Below are 23,654 nucleotides of genomic sequence, written 5' to 3'. Positions count from 1 at the left end.
TGGACAGCGAGGCCAGGGGACCCCGTGGGGCGGGCGGGCGTCCGCCCCCGTTTCTGCTTTAGCCCCGCAGGCAAGTTGTGCAAAGTTGTTCAAATCTATGAAAACAAGTGTGGATTACTCGCTTTGTAGTATGTTAAAAATTATAGATTACACACAACATTCAGTATCCCTTCAGGTAACTGGTGCCCTCAACAGCTTTATCATAGTTTATAGACTATCGCCAACCATTTTTAATAAGGCCTTTCTAGAGGATTCTGAAAGCCAGGTTTCTTTCGACAGCCAGGAACAATTCAACCAGTCCCTGCTAAACAATGAGCAAGTTAGGCTTCAGGTATTTTAAATATCTTTATTTTTTTTTTATGAACTACCACACATTCTTCTCCACCAAGTGCTCTGCCTATTCATCTGAAGCAGTCTCTGTGGCAAACTGGAACAGTGCACACACCCTGATCCAAGAAACATGAAATACAGGTCTATCTAAACACACAACTCCTTGAAACATCTAAATTTAAGCCCACTCGCCACCTCCTCAGATCTCAAGTACACAGGAGATCAGTTTATGCACCTTGTACAGAAACTGGAGCTAATGTGCATTCTATACCAATTTCAGTAACACTTTCTTTTTAAAGATGTGTAAATATGCTCACCATTTAAGCTCCATATACATCTTGTATCCAGGCTTCTCAGATGCCAGTCATCTCTGAGACCAAGATTATCAGAAACAGCTTGCACAGACAGTCTTGTAAACACCAGATCGATCTTAAAGAGGAAAAAAAGCGTCAGCTGCACTGTTTGGAAACAGCACACTAGTCGGGGACAGTTAGTCAAGTCTAAAAAAAGAGTGGTTAACATCTGTATTTAGAACTATGTGACTACAGATACATCTCCCAAGAGATTTATTTGCCAAAAAACTCAAGAAAATTGCTAGAAGTTCCATATTTTATTTACAAAACCTTCATTATATCCCCCCCTCTTTTTAAGCTACAGAAAGGAAGGGGTTTTTAGGTTGAAAAAGATTCCTCTAAACTTAGAATTTCCATTAAAAGGGAACTTAAAATTAATCATAGAATTAAGACGTAAGTTCAACCACCTCAGCTGTACTTCAGCGAAGGAGAGAGCATTTTCTCTATGCAGTAAGCCCTCTTGACCCTGAAGCATCTGGTTTATAGCACAGTCTGAGGCAAGAAAGTTATTCTGTGAATGTCTGCACCAGACAAAGCCCACAAGAAGGTCACGAAATAAGTGTCTTCATGCGAGTGACACCAAGCAATAACTTGCTTAGGTACTACAGCACGCAGGTCTCCATTCACTGTATAAGAGGCAGTCAAGATACAAGGATTCCTGCAGCTGACAAACCCAGGCAGGAGTCACATGAGTACTTCTACTTGTCATTTTCCAGATTGCTTGTCTCATGACCACTTCATTTTTGATTTGCAACAAAGCATTTAGTCTGCTGATGTGATTCACACAGTGAACTACACCATACCCATCCCTCTGTAGAAAGCCAGCTTGTCAGAGCTGGGAGGAGTTAGCAAGGACACTGCCTCTACTCCCACTCTGCACAGTCCTTGTGAGGTAAGTGCTGTTCAAGCACACTACCCTGCTCTACAGCACAGGTTTAGAAAGAGGCGGCCCTGACGTTCCCAGGCCTGCCAGGCTTCCTGGGGGCTTATTTTCCTATCAGCTCCCATTTTACTGCAGCGTCTTCTCCTGGGATAGGCTGTGGTCAGGCCGTTTAATTACAGTTTCCCAAGTACACTCTAAGGTACCAATAACCTTGTAAAATAGCATGGTCACAGGTCCCTGGAGAAGTTATCCTATTCCAAAGGAAGAAAAAAATATTTCTCACTTAAAGAAAAAAAGCAAAACGCTTACCTCAACGCCATCAAACTCAAACTTGACAACTGGTACATAACCATCTTCAACTGCCTGTAAAGGAGCGGATGACTCTGTAAGAAAATATTTTTTGTTACTTTCATGTTCTTCCTAAACTGTGATAAACTACAGAATTTACACTGCTGAACTACTTAGTATACAGACTGAGTTGCTTCCGAACCAAAAAAATTGTTAGTAAGCTGCAAGCAGTATGGCACTAATACGGTACTAATACTGGCTTTAAAAAGTTACTTAGCCAAGAGATTGAGAGGCTGATCCTGTGTTGTAATGAACCAACAGTGCACAATGAGCCATCAGTGTCAGTGCTTGTAAGGTACTTACCTTGGCAGTGAGGAAGAAAAGGAAGAGATTTCTGTAGCTCTCCTTCTACTGGTTAACATCCAGAGAAATCTAAAAAGTTCTGTCCACATCGGACAGTGCGCACTAGCCTTCCTTTTTTGATTTTCTGCAATGCCTGAGGGGCTGTCGGATACCTTATGGGACAGTTTTCAGTGTTGTAGACCCCTTGTCAGAACTGTGCACAGCCCACTGAGAGTCTGTTCTCAGGTGACAGTCATTCCAGCAAAGGCTCATTCGCTGTGCACATGAAGTCTTTCAAAATGTCTGCATGAGGAAGACCAGGCTAAGAGAAACACTTCTCAGGAGCTCAGTTTCACACACAAGGTGTGCAATACATCACCCGAGGGTGATTTTACAAAGCAGTTTTATACGTTCACAGCGCAGCCCCTATTAACTCTATGTAAAGCTGACAGCGTGCGTCCCTTCCGCAACGTCTCAGGCTGAGTGGGCAGAGAGGAACATGACCAGGGGAGAATGAACTAGAGGTTCTAAAGTACATCCAGAGGGACAGCACGGCAAAGGCGCTGACAGAGCCTTTCCACATCACCTTCAACTGCCTTAGTTTCCAGGCTGCCCCTTCCTTTCCTGCATGCCATTACCTTATTTCCAAGCCCCTCACTAGACCTAAGATTAAAGCAAGGCTCCTAGGGACAACCTTGCTTTCTGATACAGCTGACTCATTCTCAAACCACGGGCAGGGGAGAAGTGTACCACAAAGATTCAGATGTGATGTACAGTCACTGGGAAAGGAACCAAAAGCTTGACTTCTCATGCTGCAGGAAACAGTATTTTAGAAGGTGCTCAGAAACAATTGCTTTTTAAATTTTGGCTTGTAAGACATCCACTACCAATATGAGTCTTACCATGAATATTCTTTTTGTAGAAGTTGCACAATTAGCAAGGAGAGAGCTCAATCGCTCTTAGGGTTTTTTATTTTCTCCTGACGTTTTGGTTTTTCAAAGAATGACTGAAAAGATCTTTCTACATGTCTAGGAGCAACAGAAACAGCATCTCTGTCAGCACCTGCAAAGAGACTCCATTTCTTCTGTTATTGTTGGAAGTCACTTTCAAACATCAGAACTATCACCAGACAATGAAAGTTCCACCTTTAGTGTGTACTCCCAGCCAGTAAGATCCAAATGTAAATATTTTGCCACCAACATCTGCTACTGCTGAAGGGGGAAGATTCTGTGGGTAGAAGAGTTTACTTTAGAAGATACACATTGATCTATGTGCAAGTTCAGGCAGCAGAGTTTTTTAGAAAGACTACAACACCCTCCATAAACAATGTCTTCTCACTCCCTACTGAGTCGTTAGTCTAATAGACTGCTACAGTTTTTCTGAAGTGAGTGCTTGCAACTCAAAAAAAAAAAAAAGTAACTTAGCAGTCCTTTCATTAATTTACAGAAATTAAGACCCATTATTAGTCTTCCCCACAGCAGACACATGTAAATTAACACAATCTAAGAGCTATACAAAGGGCAAGTCTAGTGTAACCATTTCAAACTAGATTGGGTGCTGTAGGCTGTTTGGGGCACCATTAGTGCCATTGACCATCTAACTCACCTTTGTTAACTGCTGCAAGTCAACTGATAGAGCCACTTCACCCATTTATTCAGTGCCCCAAAGACTTCAAGATCTTGGTCTGAAGTATCTTTTATACCTTATTTCAATGGCAGTTACTACAGCTCTACTCAAGAAGAAAAGTTAAAGGTTGAACTTCAACATAAATCCTAGTAGTATGGCCTCTGAAAGAAATAAAAAGGCTTCAGCTGTTTTGATTAGAACATAGAAAAAAGCGTTCCCTTGCTCTCACCAAGTTCTGAAATCCATTCGTTGACTAAGTGATTCAGATTACCAAGAACAACCAGCCTGTAAAGAAAACTCATAAGTTTGCCCTAAAAACCCAAGAGGTTAACAAATTTGACAGTCTTCTTATACCTGTGATTCAGTTCTTCCCCGTCTTTCAATATCCCAGATTTGATATTTCAATATGCCAGATATCCCCCTTCAGTTTACAGGTTTCCAAATCAATGTCTGTTCTTTTACCCAGCATTAATATAAATGAGAAAAAAATTGTCCTGCTTATGATTTTTAGATAACTTGATCTAACTTATAAGTCACAACTACTTTTTCAAAAATATCTGTGGATGTAAGAAAAGATCTAAGTTGCTGCCATCTTAATACAACTTATTTGCATTGCTCTGGACAGTTAGAACTGGTCACCAGGAAATGAAAAGGTTTGAAATCCACCAAGGGTGACACTACATACAGCAGAAGTTTTGGACACATTTCAGTTTCGTATCAGTTTTCATTTAAGGATATTCCCATCAGCTTCCTGCTAACATTGAATAAGACCATTTAACACTGGCTTCTTCTAGTTAAATGTATTTGCTGTGCTTCCGATTCTGGAAGGGCATTGTAGCTGATTGTAGAGGAAGGACATATAACCAAGCGGTCTGTTAAAGAGTTGATGCAGTAAATTCAGCATCGCCTTGTTTTTGTTTATGGAAGAGTATGAATGAAAATATCAACCAATCTGCAGCTAATTTTGCTAGGAGAGCCTCATGCACTTAACACAGTGTTCAATTTTTAGAGTTCAGAGGCTTAGCTCTACATACATCTGTTCGGTCTAAACCCAAGAGACGTCTCTCAGCATATAAAGCGGCACAAGTTAAGCTCCGTATGCAGAGGGTGCTCAAACCTGGCTTAGCTAGCTCACTGCCCAGTTAGGCTGGGCGGGACACCAGGCACCTGGGTTTGGAGCCCCTGGAACTCCAGTTACAGCAAGGCATAATTTGTGCCTCCAACCCTCCGTTTGCCCTCCATGTTTAGACTTATTTGCCATCAGAAGCAGCACAGGACTGACAGGACAGGACAACATTAAATTAAAGGCAGCATTCACATTTTCTTTACACCACAGAACCCTTGCTTTAGAAAGGCAAAAATGGAGAAGAAACCCTACTTTACATTACCAGCTGAAACCAGGAGAGAAAAGAGCGGGACAGGAGGGAAGCACTGTACTTAACGGATCAAGGGTCTCTACAGAAACACCAGTAGCAAAAGGGGGAGAGACACATTAAAAGGTCTGTACAACTCATCACGCTGGTCAGAGTCCACATGCAGACCCTAAGGCTAAAGGGATTAACGATGCCATTATTCAAACTGGCTCTTTTTCTACTTCACAGACAGACAGCCTCAAATATTACATGGGTTAGTCACAGTATCATAGAATGGTTTGGGCTGGAATGGACCTTAAAGACCATCCAGTCCCATCTCCCTGCCATGGGCAGGGACACCTTCCACTAGCCCAGGTTGCCCAAAGCCCTGTCCAGCCTGGCCTTGAAGGGTCCACAGCTTCTCTGGGCAACTTGTGCCAGGGCCTCACCACCCTCACAGGGAAGCATTTCTTCCTTACATCAAACCCAAATCTGCCCTCTTTTCAGTTTAAACCATTACCCCTCATCCTATCACTACACCCCCTTATAAAGAGTCACTCACAGGAGCCCCTCCCCTGCTACACACAGACCCAATACAGCTGTGAAGGGTTTTAAAATCCATACAAGCTGTTGATTCTTGGTTTGTTGATCAAAGATCTGCTGGCATAAGAAACATTCCAAAGCAATCTCCTGCTTCAGCTTAGATGAAGAATTATGCTTCAACCATACAAATGAACTAAGGGGAAGTGCAATATAACCCATTTTCTGTGCAAACCTTAGCAAAGCCCAACTCTGACCCCATCTGCACATTTTTACAGTGGAACCATCCTGACTCTTCCACCCAAAGCAAATGACTACAGAAATTAATGCAGCAGGATGCAGAAACGCTGGGATTGACCCAGGCATCATGAAAACAAGGAGCTTGGAACAGAATTCACCGAGGAGACAGGAACTGCTAGACGGCAGCTAGACTGCTACTGAAAAAGCATTATTCAAGACAAAATGTGCAGAAGCCCAAAGGTCAAGGTCAACAACGAGTACGAACTAGCACTGCACACTCAGTAACCAGCTCTTCCCTGAACGACTCCAGGGCAGTGACAAACAAGCACAGAATCAAATGCAGCCTGACCTACAAACTAAAGATTGCTCATCAGTGTCGCCCCACGGGCAGAGCAGTTACTCGGAAAGAATACTTGTGTGTTACCCCTTGATTTACTGCCGCAGGTTCAAGATACACCGGCTGGAAGGGGAAAGGGAAAGGAGATGAACTTCACTTTGCTTAGACAGCCCCAGCAAAACCGGCCCAGCAGTTCAGCTACTTTTAGAAGTCTTTTCAGCATCCATTTCCAATTGTCAACCCTCACTTCTCAGGAAAAAAACTGGGGTATTGAGTGAGCTTGCAAAATTATCCCCCGCACAGTAACCTGATCAGGAACACTCAGAGAAAGCCACATTAAGGTGGATACGTACCCTCATGCCAGCATAAAGCCTCAGCCGGCGGCAGCCCGCAGCCAGCCAGGCCGCTGTGAGGGTGCCGGGACACCCCAGCGCGGAGCCGAGCCCAGCCCAGAGCCGCCCCCAGAACCGCCCCAAAACCAGGGGCTGCGACCCCCGGGGCTGAGCCCCAGAGCCTCCAGCCGCGCCCGCTCCCTGCCTGCCCCTGGCAGAGGCCGGGCAGTTCTTCTGGAGAGGAGCTTTCCCCGGCGGGAGGCAGGTTCCCCCCAGGGCCCCGCCAGGCCCCTCACGGGGCTGCGCGGGAAAAACCCCTCGGGCAGACGCGCCGCCGCCGCCCCCCCGCCCCTCTCCTTCAGGGCGCGGACCCGCCGCTGCCGGCGGCGGCTGTTGGCGGCGGATCCACCCCGCCCTCAGCGGGACTGACGGGCCGCGCTCGCCGGACCGGCGGGGCCGGGGCCGGTCACGGGAACGGGCTGAGGCGCGCCCGTGCCGGGCGGGTGTTCCCGTGGCCCGAGCCGGAGGGTGCCCGCGCTGCTCCCCGCCTCGCAGGAGGGAGGGCGCGGGCAGGTGAGGCGGGGGGAGCCCGGCGCTGAGGGAGCCCTTACAGCGGGGCCGGGCCGGGCCGAGCTGCTCGCGGGCGGGGCCCGCCAAAGGCGGCCCCCCCAGCAGCCCTGTCCCTGCTCCAGCCGGTGGACGTTCCCGGGGACAGGCCGCCCTCCGCTCCGAGAGGGGAGAGAGGAGAAGAGCCCATCACCCTCCTGTCCGCTCGTTCTCACCTCGGTGGTGCCGAGGAGCCGGACAAGTGTCGCTTGACTGATGGCTGGACGAGATGATCTTCAAGGTCTGTTCCAACCCGGATGGTTCTGTGACTTCGGCTGGTACCGGGAGCCCTTCGCGCACGCGGTTAACGGCGGCAGATGGTTTCGAGCACTCCCCACAGCTCGGTGCCATGTGGCGTTTTGGGCCGACAGAGTCCATCACCAGCCGGATCCTAAAGCTGCCAAAATACCCTGAGGCTGCTCTGCTCCGCGGCGTTTAGATGACAGTGCCCCGCTAACATCCCAGCCTGCAGAGAAGTTTAAGGTAAAACCATAATGCTTTTGTAAAGTCGAATACATCTTTGGAAAAAAGCTTGCTTCCCAACTGCCTTGATGTCTTGTCGTATCAGAGCCTTTCTCTGAGATTAGCACGTACATCACTTCTGTACTTTTCTGGGTCGTCTGTCTGTAGGGCCTTTGTTGAAGGAGAATAGATTTTTCTCTTGCAAGATACTTTGAAGAAACCCAAACTGAACTTTTCTCCTGAAGTTTCATCAAACAGAACAAAAGCAGCGTTTGCTGTTCAGACACAAAGGTACTTTTAGCAGGACAGACTTATCTACCCTAATCAAATACCTTCATGCTATGGAAATTTAAAAATGACTTGATTTATTTGTTGAATATTTGTGTGACAGTACTTGTGCTAACATTCCAAAGTCTTTGAAAATCAGATGCTTCTGTAAGAAGTTGTGGTGGTAAAGCCAAAAAAGAAAAAAAAAAGTTTTCAAGCAAATTTCTTGAGAGTTTTTTTAAACCTCTGGTCATGCCCTTTTTATTTGCAGAAGGTCATCGTGGCTTTTAACACTTTATGATCCTCACAACACTGCTGTGATCCTAGAATCAGGACAACTGTTGTTTGTATGCTGCTTCCTGTGCTTTTCTCTCAAGTTGATACCATCTATTTGGTGTGAGGAAAACACTGGCCTTTATTTTTTCCAAGTTGAGATGGCTAATTAGCCAAATGAGTTTCTGCTGCGTGCTTTGGTATTGCAAGGCTAGGTGTATTTGCCTACAGATGGGATGGAAGGTTTTTAATGGAGAGGTGATACCTGTCTTTAAATCACCTACAACTTCTGGGAGAAAATTAACAGGTCTTCAAGCACAGAAGTTTCTCCTCAGGTGCAATTCTAATGTTAAATGGAAATGGAGACTAATCAAGCTTATCTTGATTGTTTCAATCAGGTAAACTACTGAAGAGAAGAGGCAGTGGGTGCCTGAGAAACAAGGGCTGTTAGTGATGGTTGAAGGGAGGTGGTCAGGTCGTGATTCTTACAGTGACTAGAGCTCAAATAGCGGGGGAAAAAAAAAAGTTCTGAAATGCGATGAGAGCACTAATTCAATAGTGTTTCTGCTCTTTTGCTTGAGTTTATGAACTCTAGTTTCCAGTGTTCTCTTTCTTTATTTGAGAGTGTTTCCTGAAAGACAGAACTGAGGAGACAGATTGGGTTGGCTACTCTGTGAGTAATATATTTTCCTAGAAAACAAGGTTCTTCCGTTTTTTGCCAGCTATTTACGTAACATTCTTTCTAAGATGTGGCTGTTGCATTTCATCTACATCGCTTCCACCATGTAGCAGTGATTAAAACCTGTTATGTTTCAGAATGTGTAGAATTTGGGAAGAGTTTGTTTCAAGGTAATGCTTTCTTCTGCTGTGTGTATTCTATTAACTTTAAAACAGTTCTGTGTAGTGCTTGGGTTATAGAAATGCCCAAAACCCAATTAAATGTTGTTAGTTGGGGCTCTCTTTTTGGTGTGCATATGTGTTATCCAGGTAGCATATTGAAAAAGTGAAATCTGTGTTCTTAGAATCATATAGGATGGGGGGTGTGTGTTTTGGGTTTGTTTGCTTAGTTTTGGAAGTTGCTGGTACGTTCTAAAGGAATAAATATTCTCTGTAATGTAAATGAGGTGATACCTGAATACTTTTAGTCTGTTAGAGGGTATCACTGATTTTATGGAGATGGGCTTTATAAATACATGGGCTGTGTGTTTTCATACATGCATCTTGTATTTTAATCTTGTCTGCACAGTTAATGGTAGGGTGATGTGTTTTAGAAAACACTTCTGGGAGAGCATGTGTTTGATAAACTTCTAAAATCCAACAGTCTAAATGCTGATTGCTGGCTGAAAGAAGTTGTCTTATGTACTCGCTATGGACTTTGCTGTCGTCGTTTCTTCCCCCTTTTCAGCTGCTGCCCCTGTGTTCCTCAGGGGATATTTGCTTGGAAATGCCTGTCCCTTTTCAGCAGAAGGTGGCAATCTTGTCCTGTTTTCCCCCCCTTCCAAACTTTGCTTGTCTGTTCCAAGTGGGTAACGAGCTTTCTGCTCAGTGCACAATTCCTGTAAATTGTTTAGGTTACTCTTTTCAATTTAAGTCTTTGCTGTGTCAATTTTGACTCGATAAGTCAGTTCAAGTGTGTGATCATGTGGCTCTGTGATCAGAAATATTGACCCAAGGGAAGAAGAAAGAACATGTTGTGAGGAGAGAAGAGGATGAGATGGTTTCTTTCAATATCCCCAAGGTAAATCCTGTACCTTACACAGATCAGATCCTTCTCGCTTACTTAAACTGTATTTTCATAGAGTAGTTCTGTGGCAATTAAACCGGTCTAACCCAGGCTGAGGTGATTTTTCTGCTTTTGCTCAGAGTCTGTGCTGAATTGGTGTTGAGCTAGATCTGTTTCCTGACTGTTGGAGTATGTGCAGGCTCCTGAAAGCTGCTGGTGGTGCAGGGGAGAAGCAGAGCCACAGACACAGCTGTGGAAGTGGAGAGGTGGGATGACAGACAGCAGTCTGGATTTAGATTGGTTTACAGTGTACCCAAAAACTTGCATCCTTTTCCAGTATATCAGTTGATTTAAGAAAGCTTATAATCTCTCTCTACGGTTTCTCTGCTTGTATTCTCCTCCTGCAATTCTGTGCATTGTGAAATGTGTACAGCTAGGTGTGTGTGTGTGCCTGTCATAGTTGTACACAGGCACACCTGTAACCGCGTAGATGAATGCGAATTCTAGTGAAGTACTTAGAGTTTCTGTGTTGGTGAGATAGCTTGGAGGTTTTCTGATGGGGAGAATACGACTATTAGCTTTATTGGATCAGCTCTTATCCATAGAGGGATGCACATTAATCTTACCACAGTCCAGTATTTTCATGATGCCTGTGTCACAGACTGAACTCTGTGTTTTAGGGGTATGGGGAAGATTACATGCTCAGATCTGGGCTTTAACACCTGTCCCATCTACCAGCTGACCTTCTGGCACTGTTGGCTGTCTGTGTTTGTTTGGAGATAGTTCTTTTACTAAGTGGGGTGTCTCTGAGGGGCTGATACTTATGAGGGAGTGTGTTGCTGGAGTCATACAACAATGCTAACAATAAGCAATGTGCTGATGTGAATGGAAAAAGTGTGATATTTTAGTCTGTCGTTTTCTTACCTTGTAGCTTTTTCTCAGATGAATTGTGTTGGAAGCCATTAAAAAGAAAAACTTTGTCCAGAAGGACATTTATTGTATTTTATTTGACAGAGTGCTTCATGACTCTTGTTAGAGTGTTAGACTATTAAAATGTAATGATTAAAGGAGAGTGAAACTTTAAACAGATTTTTGAAGGCAGTTTTGAGGAACTTTTTGTATATGGATGAAAAGTTATGTACCAACTACTGTACCTGAACCTTTCTGCATCAACATACAAAATCTGACTGAAACTGTGAAACTGCTACAGAGAAAATATTGGTGTGATATTCAAATATTATCCCCAGAACAGAGAAAAACTTATCAAAATAATTTTCTTCAGACTTTGGATTTTTCTTACAAATGTGGAGGATCTTATCTGTGTAATGTACCATATTTCACTAGAGAGAGATTTTTGTCAGCAATAACTTGTATATATGCATGTAGGCCCTGAAGAATATCAGCTAAAAATAACATGGAATTCAATACTGGAAAGCTGAATTTTGTAGTAAATGTTCTCAAGATTTGCTGATATATCGCATTATGTGGGCAGGTATATGGTGAGAGATAACAGTGAACAGTAGAAGGTGGGGCTGCTGAAGACAGATTTCAGATGGATGGATTTAAACAAATGGTGGTTGAAGGTGGATATTTTTTTTTTTAGTTGTTTGCTTGTGGCTTGCTTTTTTTCCCTTTATCTTTGCATGTCATCAATTTACTTAAGGGACATAATTCTATCGAATGTTGGTATTGGTGACCTAACAAGCTACTCAGAAATGTGAATGCATAAACCATTCATATTAAGTTGGTGCAGACTGTTGCTGCTGAAACACTGGGCTTGCCTTGGTGGCTGTGACTCTGGGACTGTGGTGTTGGTCTGTGTCTTTCTCGGCTGGCTTGCTGCTGATGGCTCTCAGCTCCTCGTGCTGCCAGTTGTAGTGGGCTCCTGGCTTCCCTGCAGTCACCTGGTAGGATTTCAACTGGCCACTGTATGCTGAGCCAGCAAAACAGTACCTCTGCTCTGCTGCTGTCCCAGGGAAGTCTTGAAAGCTTGTGCCCCTTAATGGGCAATGAGTCACAGCTCATCACTGGGACACCACCACCGAAACACTAGACATAAACTTGCACTGGCTTGTAGGGCAGGTGCAGTATCATCAGGAGGTGGACAGGTTTCAGTTCAAATTGAAGCTAAGGTTAATTCTGGTGTTACCAGCTTCTAAAACAGGTTAGTTAATGGGCACTAACTGTAGACTTGCTGAAGCAGCACTAATCTGGCTGCTCTCAATGAAGTGTGTGTCTCTGATCAGTTCATTCTCTCTCAGCAGGCTGAAAAATAGCCCCAGGATATGAGTGCTTAGTCTACAATCATGTTGATTTTGCTTTAGGTTTGTCTTTAGCTGTTGGAGATTAATGAATCAAAATGGTGTTTGAATTTACAGCCAGTTCTCATCACTTGGCAGTGTTATTTCTAGCTGTTCTCTGCTTGGCTTAGCTGAGCCCATCAGCTAAAGGACTCTGCTACTCTGCCATGGGGGAGTGGGGTACAGTGTCTAGGAACTAGTGAGATGATAGCAGAGGGTGTTGAGGCCTGTTTTGCTTTTCCAGCTGTGTAAGCACTATGCTGTGTATTTGTCGCATCCATGTCCAAATCCACCACTGGCTTTTCTTCTTTACTTGTTTTTGTCCATATCCCAATCTTCTCTGACCTCAGAAGAGGAGCCTCCTTTGATTCCACCAGCAGCCATCAGACATAGCACCAGTATGTTGGGGATATTCACTGATGTGGAAGTGCAGACAGGGCCCGAGATGCTTGATAGCTGAGCGCAAGCAAAGGGTCTGCTTAGCAAGGTCTGTGTGTGCTGGTGCTTGGATAAGCAGCTGGCGTATGGATCACAGGTTTCTTCAATTTCTTGGGGTTTCACTTGAAGGGGAAAACTAAGGTGGTGAGTTTGAGTGTCCCTCTGAAGTGTCTGCATCTCCTATAGGCAGCCTAGATCTTTTGGTTCTGTAAAGATTTGATTTGAACTCTGGTCCCTCCAGGGGTATTCCACATGTAAAATTCTTGGCCACTGCAGTTTACCATTAAGGTGTTTCCTTTTGGGGGAGAAAGTTGAGTGGAAAGTGCACTTGTTCTGGAGAAACAATCTTAAATTAGAAGAGCAGTGATTTCTGCTAGCGAACACCTGAAGAAGGAAAAAGCCTTTTGTGGTAGGTGTTGGGTCAGAAATAGTTGCTAGGAAGGTACTGCCCAAATTCAATGGGATATGCCTCCTGTAGTTTTTCTGTTTGTTTTTCTGTTCTGTTTTTGTGTTTTGTTTTGTTTTTTTTTTAAATTTACAATACTACCTTCATTTTATAGGTAATATTTATTTTATAGGAAGTGCTGAAGAGGTGTGACTTGTTAATGTTTAGAAAGGGTTTTCTCTGACCTGAATGGAAGTTTCTACAGATGAATGTGTTGTTTCTTTATGAATAGCTTTGAATAGAGAGAAGAAACACTTATTTTTCTATTGATAAAGGAAGAGAATTAACCTGTTTAATCTTTGTGTTGTTCTTTAGTTTTATTTTGGGTGGGGACCCAACTCCTTGGACAGCTGATGTTGTGTAGCACTGGTATTTGTTCTAGTTCCATTATGGCTCGAACATGGCTGTGAGACTGGTTTTGGGCATTAAAGCCTGATCTTAATACCGCCGATGCACTACGTGGTGTTATGCTGAGGAGTCTTTGTCATTAATTCATTGATTTTGTGCAGAGATCGCATCTAGTTCTGATTGCTTGCAGGGAAGCTCTAAAGAGAGGAATGAATACTGATAATTACTGAAACACCTCAGTTCTGTGTGAGAACGGGGAGAAATGTTCATATCCATTAGCTTTGTAGTATGACCTTGCTGAAGTTTTTTCTCGCCTTTTTGCATGATAGCATGATGTTCAGCTTCATGTGGAAACTTAGCATCTGTCAAAAAATATTGAGCCCATAGCAGGGAACTCTGAGCTGGCCAGCTTCATCTAGTGGTCTCCTGTGCTTGAGGAGGCAGAAGCTCACCCCTTTAGCTGGCAAGGCTCTAGGGAGGTTGTGTAGGTGTGATTGGTTTTAACCTGTTCTTGACAGGGCCCATTGTTTGAAGGGAAACAAAAAATAACATAAACCAAATAATAAATAATTCTGCTCTAACATAAAACGCAAGTAAATGATATTGATCCTTTTAATAGTTGCTCCTTTGATGGCAGTGTGGCTAGGCAGTGCATCCAAACATGGATAACCGTTGTCTGGGTGGAGCTGTGCTCTTGTGGAGACCTGCTGTCTCATGGAGCTGACCAAGGACAATGCTGTTTGTTGTGCTGCTGTTTGTTCACAGTCACTATTTTCCCATAGTCTGTGTGTTCCCATAGTCCTTACACTGAAATGGGGAGGGAGAAATGGAAAGATAAAGACACTTTCCTGATGTTCTCTGTATGCTTGCTTCCATTCTGGGCTTCCCATCTGCTATTTGTGTATTTGTGCTGTTCTTCCTGGGTAATTAGGAAGGGGCAACTCACGGGGGTTACATGAACCATATTACAGAATGATGAAGGGGGTGAGAGCTTTGAAAGACATAGTGTGACATAAATGCTGTTTTGGCTTTTCCACTGTATTTATACCTTCAGATTGAGAGGAAAAAAAAGACTTAAAATTAACTAAAGCCTACCACCATATTCTTCTGAAGCAAAAATGTAATTTAGAGTAGTTGGAGAGGAGCTGAAAAAAAAGAGCACAGACATAGCTAGATCTCATCTTCTTTTAGAGCGCTTTGTGGTTTTGGCATCTCCAGCTTGGGGCATTGGTCACGGGGCTTCTTTGTTGTAGTTGATAAAGTAAACCACAAATAATTGTTCTTTTCTTTTGATCAGTTGCCCAGTCAGGGAATTGACACGTGCAAGGTAAGCAAGGAAGTAATGCTGACTTTCTCCATAAACAAGTATTTTTTTTTTTTTTAAAAAAATCTAACTGAAAAAGAAGAGAAGATGAAGCAAAGGAGAATGACAAGTAATGGGCTGAAATATTTGGAAAAGATGAGCGTTACAGAACAAAGTTCTTACAATTCTGTAGTTTATGTGAGTATCCTTTAGGACGTCTCGCATATCAGTGTTTGTACGTGTGGTTATGCATAGTCAGTCATTTTTGCCTTGAAGACTGGCAGACAAATGTGTGGGACAGTATCAACATCACATACAAATATGAAAGTGCTTCCAATGATGTTAAAGTTGTTCTAACACATCTATTATGTATTCTCTCAGCTACAGGTAAAGCTTGAGTGAGAGAATAGAAAGCAAGAGCGAGAGGGGAACAAAAATGAACAGTGAGAGAGATGAGCGTGGTGTTCGTGACAACTGCTTGTAAATAAGGCAGTTCAGGGGCTGCCTTCAGGAATATACTGCCTGGGATGGGTGTTCCAGGGTGTGGGGGAAACACTGACGGGTTTTGAGCAGCTGAATACAGGGGTTCATTCTCAGGTACCTCAAGTCTACTGAAATACAAAGGATTTCCAGGTGGTATAAATGAACTTACTCTTTTATGAACTTACTCTTTTTTTTTTTTTCAAAGTTTTCTTTATGCTGTGAGAAAAGACGACAATGGCAATTGTGCAAAGAAGCCCACAGTCTGTGGGAGCTCACAGTTCTTACTGTATATCTAGCAGTCACATTTATGTCTTTATTGTACTTTCACCCACCTGGTTCCTCTTAAGTAGTGTATATTTGGTCTTTTTCTATTAATAAATGTCATTTTAGTCTGAAAGATCTTCCTTCTTTTGCCTGCTGTCTGCAGCAATGTAATGAAAGGGAGGTGTTCGGAGAGAAGATTGCTGTGAAGCTTTCAGATGTACTGTGTTATTGTTTTCTGAGATGACTGAAAATTGATGCAGTAGGAGTTGGTTGCCAGATAAGTTTTCCATCTTTGAAGCACTCTGTTTTCCCTGAGGAGCTCTTGTTTAATCGACGATGACTAGATATGGTAACCCCTTTCTGGGATGGCTCAGTCCACTCTTCAAAGAGAAGTTTCTAGGCAGTGTTCTTTGCTATTTTGTACGGGAATATTTAATTATTTCAGATATTTAGGAAATAATACTACTTTCTGCAAGGTTGCTTTTAATCATGCTCTCACCTGCCAAACTTCAGGAATATTTTATCCTGGTGTGAAACCAGGGACAAGCATGAGCTCAAGAAGTCATTCTTTAATGCTTAGTGTTACATGATTTGCTCTATCACCTGAGCAAATGACCAGCTCTTAAAGAGATGAAAGAGTTACACAGCTAAAATTGTACATGTCTTGAGAAATAAAAGAATTCTGGTCACTTCAACATGGCCATGAAAATAGTGTGCCATTTTAAGATAGCTGAAAACTGGGTGGGGAAAAAAATGTTCGGTTACAAGTGTTGGGGGGAAGTGGAGGGAAGAATGGTGGTCTTTGTGTGCCTGTAAATTTGCCAGGTAGTCCCCATAAGTGCAAGTATGCTTTTTGTTAAACTACTGGTTCCTTCCCTTGAGGGATGACCAGCAGGTTCTTAATGTTTCTGGGGACTGTTGTGTAATGTATATGGATAATGACACTGAATACGCTCTACAGTCTGGAGAAATACATTTTGTTGCAGTGATCCTAGAAAGCAGTGGATACTGTTAAGCAGAACTTTTTGTTCGTGAATCGTCTTCTTAACGCTTGAGTTAGGTTTTGGTGACTGGTATACTGTATGTGTGTCACTTCAGTGTGATGCTGCTGAAATGCAGGATTCTGGTATAAATTTTAGGCTCCAGAGGCTTATGCAGGGTTTTCTAGTGGGCATGAGATCTTTCTACGTGTGCCACGCTGTATGAAGTGGGCTCTGCTGTGTGGCTCTACGTTCTCTAACCTGACTTCTTCTGCATGTGGTCCTCCTGGCTATGCCGTGTCTTTCGAGGTCGCCCCTGCCTGAGGAGCACAGTAAGAGAAGAGCTCAGCTCTGAAGCGCAGGGCTGCGATGTTCTAGCAGCAAAACTACAGTGATCTTGCTGCTGTGAGAATTGTCCTCGATGTGGCGTCCACATGTGTGCAACAGTATCTATGAATTGTCTGCTTTTGCTTTAGGGTTTCTTTCAATGGCCACAATTTCTTGAGGCAAGAAACAGGAAGTAAAATTATTTTTTTGAGGCATAAATAATGTGGTTAGGCGTTTAGATGTTTCTGTGGTGTGTGATCTGCAGCCCTAGTTAGTCATGGCTGCAGGAAGAACCTACTGGCCAAATACTTGGTTCCTAACTGTGCTGTGCAAATCTTGTTACCATGTAATGGTCTGAGGTAGAATGTCGCTGCTGAGTGAAGGCCTCTCTGCAAGGCTGGGTCTAAAGTGATAATGTAGACACGGATCTGGAACTGTTACTCTGCAGCTCAGCGACTTGGTGTTTATTTCTACTCATGTAGAAGTCTTTTGTATTATTCACTAAGCAAGAGACTAACATGTAGACTGCCCTACCTCTTCCTGGGACTGTAACTTTATAGATGGATTTTTTTTTTTAAACTATATGTGAATTCATTCCATTTCTCCTTTTATGTACCCCATCAATGAAGCACATAGGAAGATAAAAGTATTAATTGCCTTCAACAACTTAGATGGAGAATAAACAGGTCTTCATATTGCTAGTTTTATACTGTACTGTAATGAACAGCCCTCGAGGGCCCCCCAGCGTGAAGTGCAGAACTTTAGAAATCTCAGTGCTGTTCAGCCTTTCCCTCCAGCCGTGCTGCTTTCCAAAAAGCCTACAGTCAACTTTCAGTCTAGTGAATATTTCTTGGCTGACAACAGATAAAAGCCTTCAGTTTCCTGGGAGAGGACAGAGCATAGAAAATGCTGCTTGCATAGTCACTAGTGGACTCCCTTTAATGCTGGCTAGACGATTGTGAGAACTTTTAAAATGACGATAGGGAGAATCTACTTTCAGTGAAGCAGAGTTCATTCTTGATAAAGGGATTTCCTGCAACCAGTTCGCTGTAACTCTAGAAAGCCCTACCTTTTGTAGTCTTTGATGGAAAGGGAGAACAGACTTTTCTGAGTTCTTGGTAAATCCCAGAGCTGATAGTGAATGCTTAACACATTGAATGCAGGAGGAAGGAGGCTCTTTGGAACTTGCTTCCAGTAAAGCATTCTCTAAATCAGAGTAATATCCTCACTAAGCTGCTTAATAATGAGAACGGTGGTCAGAGGAGTGTAGCGGTGAATGTCCTTGGAGGTGGGAGAAAAAGGCTGAAGCAATGTAAATGAATTTTCTGAATCTTTTGTCAAGTGATTATTATCTCTGATCACAGCCCTCTCTTAGGAAATTGGAAACAAAATCAAGTGTACTTCTTTTGCACTGCCAAAAGAAGAAAGCAAAACTTTTGGTCATACTAACCAGGAGTGGAAACAATACAGACTGACTGTTACGTAGGCAACTAAAACTGTGCGTAATACAACAAAGGTGAAAGGCTACTTTAGAACTGTAGCTTTACTGTGAAAGATAAGTGTTGGGTGAAAGTCACTAGGAAAGTGAGCCTGCTACTTAAATTTGAACAGGATTTGATACAGAGCCAAGTTCAGGCTGAAGCGGTACATGTTGAACCTGAACTAGTTCTCCAAGTTCTGCTAGAAAACTTGTTGCTGCTCCTTTTGCTTTTCCTTCCCATTTGACAACAGCTGAGATGGAGCCATAGGAAAGATTTCTTTGAAGGTGCTTTTGGTTTTTATGTAGGGGATCTTTGTTTATTTTGGAACACTCCCTCCTGTAGGTAACATGCAATGTGCTTCAAAACGTTTGTGAAGGAATTTAGGGAGTAAAACACATTTTTAAAATATCCATGTGAGCGAAGTCACATCACACTAAAATAAATAATGAGTGATAAAGCACAAGGTGTTCAGTGTGGCCATTCACAAACAGCCTACTCAATACTGAGTTTCCCATTCTTCCTGTTGCTAATTTTATAGATCTTGTCACTGAAAAGCTATGAGCTAGATTCTCAGCTGGTGAAAACCTGCGTATGTAATCAAACTTGCACAGTTTAATTGTAGCCACCTCAAGTACCTCTATTGCATTGTACCTTTTAAGTAGCAAGGCGTCTGCCAGTAGCGAATGCCACTACTGCAATGCATGAAACTTAGTTTGCAAGCAGTATTGCTCAAGAAGGATGCTTCCTCCTTCCCTGCTTCATGGAAAAGGGGAGAGTGTAAGGTGAATATAGTCTCCTAAAATTTCTCGAGGAGCTGCACAGGTAGTTAGACACACAATGACTCTTTTATGTAAGACAATGTAGCTTTAATAGGAGGTATGTGGCTAAATACCCATGCAGCTCTTTGAAAATATGGTAGCTGGATTGCTACAAGCCGTAGTGACCATAACAAGTGCTTTAAACCCAGTTACTCAGTGCTGTTAGAGGAAGTTTATCTGATGGTCCGAACCCTGAAATCAGCCCAAATATTTTTCACTCTGTCATGCAGTAATCTTGCTTTCATGAGAGAGACTTCTTTTTTTTCAGGAGTATACAGCAGGATTTTATGGTGTTCTTTGTTTGGAAGCTGTAAGTTAACTTTGTGCATGTGTGGCTTCAGGTTGTTTTTTTTTTAAACTTCCTTATTTGGTCAGGTAAGAACTCTTCTCCTAGGTTTGTCCTGAGATTTGTTCCCAGGCTGTAATTTCAGCCGTCATCCCATGCTGCTTGCTTAACATTTGTACTTTTTCAGCTGAATAAGATACTCTAATTGTCAATTAAATATCAGTGCAATTAAATTCCGCTAGCACCTCTGCCTCTCGGAGGAGGCGGCTACAGTTTCAGATACTGCTTGGTTATTAAGTAGGGTGATTTATTCATGAGTATCATGAAGAGTATTCTCATCTCCATTTTCCAGGATCCCACGGGTGCAGGGACTTACCTCTTGGTTGAGCTAGAGAAACAGAATCCAGGCGTGTGGACTAGGATTCAAAGCCCAGCATCCTTTAGCTGGTGCTAATTCGCAGTTTGAGTGTGAGAGATTGAGCCGGGCATTGCTCTCTGCAGGTGACTGACCCAGTAGATCTCTCTAAGCTTGTCAGTCACTCAGGCAGTCCCTGAGGTCAGCAGAGACAGGTCCTCTGGTGTCAGCCTGTGCAGCTGCTCTGCTTCTAGTGTTTAAAGGGTGGCTGCAAAGAAGATGGAGACTCCCTTTTTAGAAGGAGTGCCATTGAAAAGACAACGGCTAATGAGTACAAGTTACTGCTGGGGACATTCTAGTTGGATACGAGAGGAAAACACATTAGAGTAGAACTCTTGTCCAAGCTTCAGTGGTTTTACTAAACATAAGCACGTGTAAGTCCCGTTACTCTCCCATTGGTAGAAGACAGAGAACAAACTGCAAATAACAGTTCATTGTCGAGTATGTTATTTCTTGTATAATATAGATGTGAAAAAAATTCCTATGAAGGTTTAAGAGCAGGAATCTATAATATACATTGATTTGCTTGAAAACCAGAGGACAAACAGATGCTGAAGAACTAAGGCAAAACGGAGATACTGAGAGAGTGAAGGATTCCTTGAAGAGACTAGTGACAAATCTAACATCCCTCTACTACTCTACAAAAATAGTGTCAGTAAAATAACCACAGTAAAAGTCAGCATAGTTTAATTAAACAGCATCATTTTCCATTTGTGTGTGTTGGCTTTTTTTTTAACTAGGAGATGGCCAGTTTGTATTTAAGGAGAGTTAATAGTTTCATAATCCCAATGTCTTTATAGACTGTGCTTGAACATGCATTCATGTATTTCTGTCATCTTAAACTGGTGCATCTGAAATTTCCTCCTCTTCCCATTTACTATTCTGTGGGTGTTTCTCAGTAACATGAACACAGTTAATTCCAGCCCTGGGGACCCAAGCAGAAATACAGAGGTTCCTAATGTCGGCCAGGCTAAAACCAGAGCTGAGCTGAAAAAGCGCTTGGCACCATTTATGTGGTTATCAGTTAAAGACCTTCTGAACCAGGGACTTCCTACCTGAACGTGAAAGAACAGACTCCACTGAAAGACTTGCCGTGTTTCTTGGGCAAGAGATGTTATTAGCGTCTTAAATGGTTAATATTGTTCAATCTAAAATTTTAAAAATAGAAATGTTTTAGTAAGGCTGGTGGGCCGGGACTGTTTAAAAGGTGAAGAGCGGAGAGGGAGTTCTGAAGACTATATGGGGGAGAAACAAATCTGTTGTGCATTTGCCTTCCTGAATAAATACCTCATCCACTTCACCATATCCGTGCTCTCTAATATCCTAAATCCTGCAACATTCTCATCAGCAGCCTTATAATTATTTAAGGAAGGATCCGTTCAGTTCATCTCTTAACAACTGCTAATCATTACCCCAGAAACGAATAGTTTATTCGCTAATGAATCCATCCTCACTGGCAATACTGTACTCAGTCTTCACCATCACCCTTCATTAAACCCCATGATATGCTTGTAGCGTTTTGGATCAAGACTGTTCATATTAAGCATTGTTTCTTTTTAACAAATTATATTTCTGGTTGAGGGGAGAAAAGCTATTTGTGTGTGTGTTGATACAACTGGAATATATCCATATACCATTAGCTACAACTTGTGCATGTTACACATTCTGCTCACAAGTATTAGGATGCAAATAGACACTGGGAGTAAGAGGATCTATTTCTAGAGCAGCAGATACCCAAACCCAGCTCCTTTTGCAAGCCTTACAACTGAGACTTCTGCAGCACCAGCTTGCAGAACCTAGGAGGTGTAACAAACAACTCACATTATTTCCTCTCCTAAAGTTATGCACTATATACCTTCTAAGATTGAGCTGAAGAACTCTGCAAACTCCTCTTTTCTATCATGCACACTCACTCCGATGTCGGCACTTTTATATTTTAATCATCCCTCTTACTGGCCTCGGAAGAAGTTATGCAGACTTTTGTCTAATCTTTGTAAATAAGAGCCTGACTGCCACTGAAACAGCACCCATCAGTAAGTCAGCTGACGGAGGAGTTTGCCAGGGAGGGCAAGAGAGAGTTTTCAGAAGGCTTTCCCTAAGGTCACCCACTCCCAAAGCAAAGAGGTTTAAACAGAGCTATTGAGATAAGGGGTATGCTGCAGTGACCTTCATCTGAAAGCTGTATTTGTCGCTCTCTCCTCCCATTCTTCTTTCAGTTTAGGAAACAAAACTGCATTTCCATGATAACATATTTGGAAAGACCTCTTTCTCTCTGGTTTTATCCTATCAATCATCATGTAGGTGATGGTTTCTCTAGAGCAGCTCTGATGAGAGTGGAGTCATATATCAAATTCTTGAGAGATGAATGATACGATCTGTTAAGGTGAAACCTATTTCCATTATGTGCCCTAATAAGAAGTGGTTGTGAGTCTATTAGAGTAGATCTTATGCACTGCTATTCCTTGGCTTTTAAATAAGGCTAGTGTGTACCACCCTAGGGATTTTAATGGCTTTTAAAACAGCTTTTTCAGGCAAACCAAGTGTTGGATCAGACATGCTGGAATGAGGGCAGGAGAGTCTGCTGTGAATCCCTGAGGTGCTCACTTTAAAATAGTGCAGTGCACTCCAGGGCAAATAAAACAACAGGAAATCAGGAGAGTTCAACTGTTGCAGCTATTTGTTCTACAGCAACTTCAAGTCAAATCAACCAGCAGGTGTCTGTGGCCTCAAGGTAAGAAAGGCTGACCATCTGCCAGTTTCCAGACTTGAAACATTGCAGCTGCCTGACCTGGAGGAAATTTTATTGTTAGTGTACCAGGAATCTCAGTGCTACTGTCATGGGACATTTTCACTGAGGAATACATGATTGTCACTTGACAAAACATTGAACAACTCCCTCTCCCAAAGATCCCATTTTAAGTAATTTGGTTATCGTATTTTTCAGATCCTTGCATGAAGAGCAGCAACAAGAATACCAATGTTTGAAGACATTGCTTTTGTCCAGGGGAAGCAAAATGTGTCATAAAAACCCCAAAAGTGTATTTTGCATATGTGTTTTTAAACCAAGTGAGGTGCCTTGGATGTTCACCTTACCTTCTCAAAAGGCCCTGTAAAGTTCAATAGTTAGTTCTGCCTAAGTGCCTTTTTCTTAGGAAAGAAAAAGAGGAAAGAAGCAACAGGACTTCCCTTGTATTTTAAGCATAGTAGTTGTACTCCCAGGTGCCTCAAATATTACATACACCAGTAGCATGTTTCTATCATTATTTTCACCTGTAAAAAAACCAGAATGTAAAAAGGAAAGGCAGTTAAAATGATCTAATATATATCCAGACTGGAAAGGTGAAAGGAGACTCCCAGTCTGGGAACACCTCTTTTCAAAGACTGTTTCCCTGAGGAGAAGCTGTGGTGAGGGCTCTCCAGCTCAGGAGGGAACAGAAATGCCTTTTGGAGAACGTGTAGGATGAGGGAGAAGTAGGGTGATGTCATCACTGTGTTTTAAGAGACCAAAAATAGCTCTTTAGCAATTTTGAATATAAGTCTCTGTTCCTCTCCCCTGAGCTGGCCGTGAGGAAGCAGAACAAGCCTCCTGCAGCCTTTTCTCTTAATTTAAAGCCGTTGCAGAACACTGCAGAGAGGCTTTGGCTCTGGAGAGCTGGAGTAAAGTGCTCGCTACCGAAGGGTCACTCTGGGGCGGTGTTGGAGCCCGTTCCTGTGACTGCACTGACCCCTAGTGACTCCAGGGAGTGTTAAAGAATTTACAGATTCGATTGTTTTCAAAAATAAATATGTTTACATAACGTCTTGCTCTACAA

The 23,654-nt window shown here is 42.8% G+C and overlaps 1 protein-coding gene across 1 annotated transcript; it reads right to left on the bottom strand.

Moving 5' to 3' along the window:
• Nucleotides 1-397: 397 nt before the first annotated feature.
• LOC141944148 (poly(A) polymerase gamma-like) lies at nt 398-7,585 on the bottom strand. The gene is made up of 4 exons (XM_074870257.1): nt 7,406-7,585; nt 1,876-1,949; nt 648-759; nt 398-417 (listed from the first exon to the last, which is right to left on the bottom strand). Exons 1-4 carry the CDS (start codon nt 7,578-7,580, stop codon nt 398-400), a joined length of 381 nt encoding a protein of 126 aa, XP_074726358.1. The 5' UTR covers nt 7,581-7,585.
• Nucleotides 7,586-23,654: the final 16,069 nt, after the last annotated feature.

This window comes from Strix uralensis, chromosome 5, assembly GCF_047716275.1.
Source record: "Strix uralensis isolate ZFMK-TIS-50842 chromosome 5, bStrUra1, whole genome shotgun sequence".
Taxonomy (NCBI): Eukaryota; Metazoa; Chordata; class Aves; order Strigiformes; family Strigidae; genus Strix; species Strix uralensis.
Note: the sequence above shows the minus strand (reverse complement) of the source record. Positions and strands in the feature narration are given on the sequence as shown.

Excerpts from the sequence above, each read along its gene's own strand:
- LOC141944148 (XM_074870257.1), bottom strand. The coding sequence starts at position 7,580 with ATGGCACCGAGCTGTGGGGAGTGCTCGAAACCATCTGCCGCCGTTAAC. Across the intron at positions 1,950-7,405 it reads GGCTCCTCGGCACCACCGAG|AGTCATCCGCTCCTTTACAG; the intron begins GTGAGAACGAGC and ends ATTTTCTTACAG. Across the intron at positions 760-1,875 it reads TTGAGTTTGATGGCGTTGAG|ATCGATCTGGTGTTTACAAG; the intron begins GTAAGCGTTTTG and ends TTCCTCTTTAAG.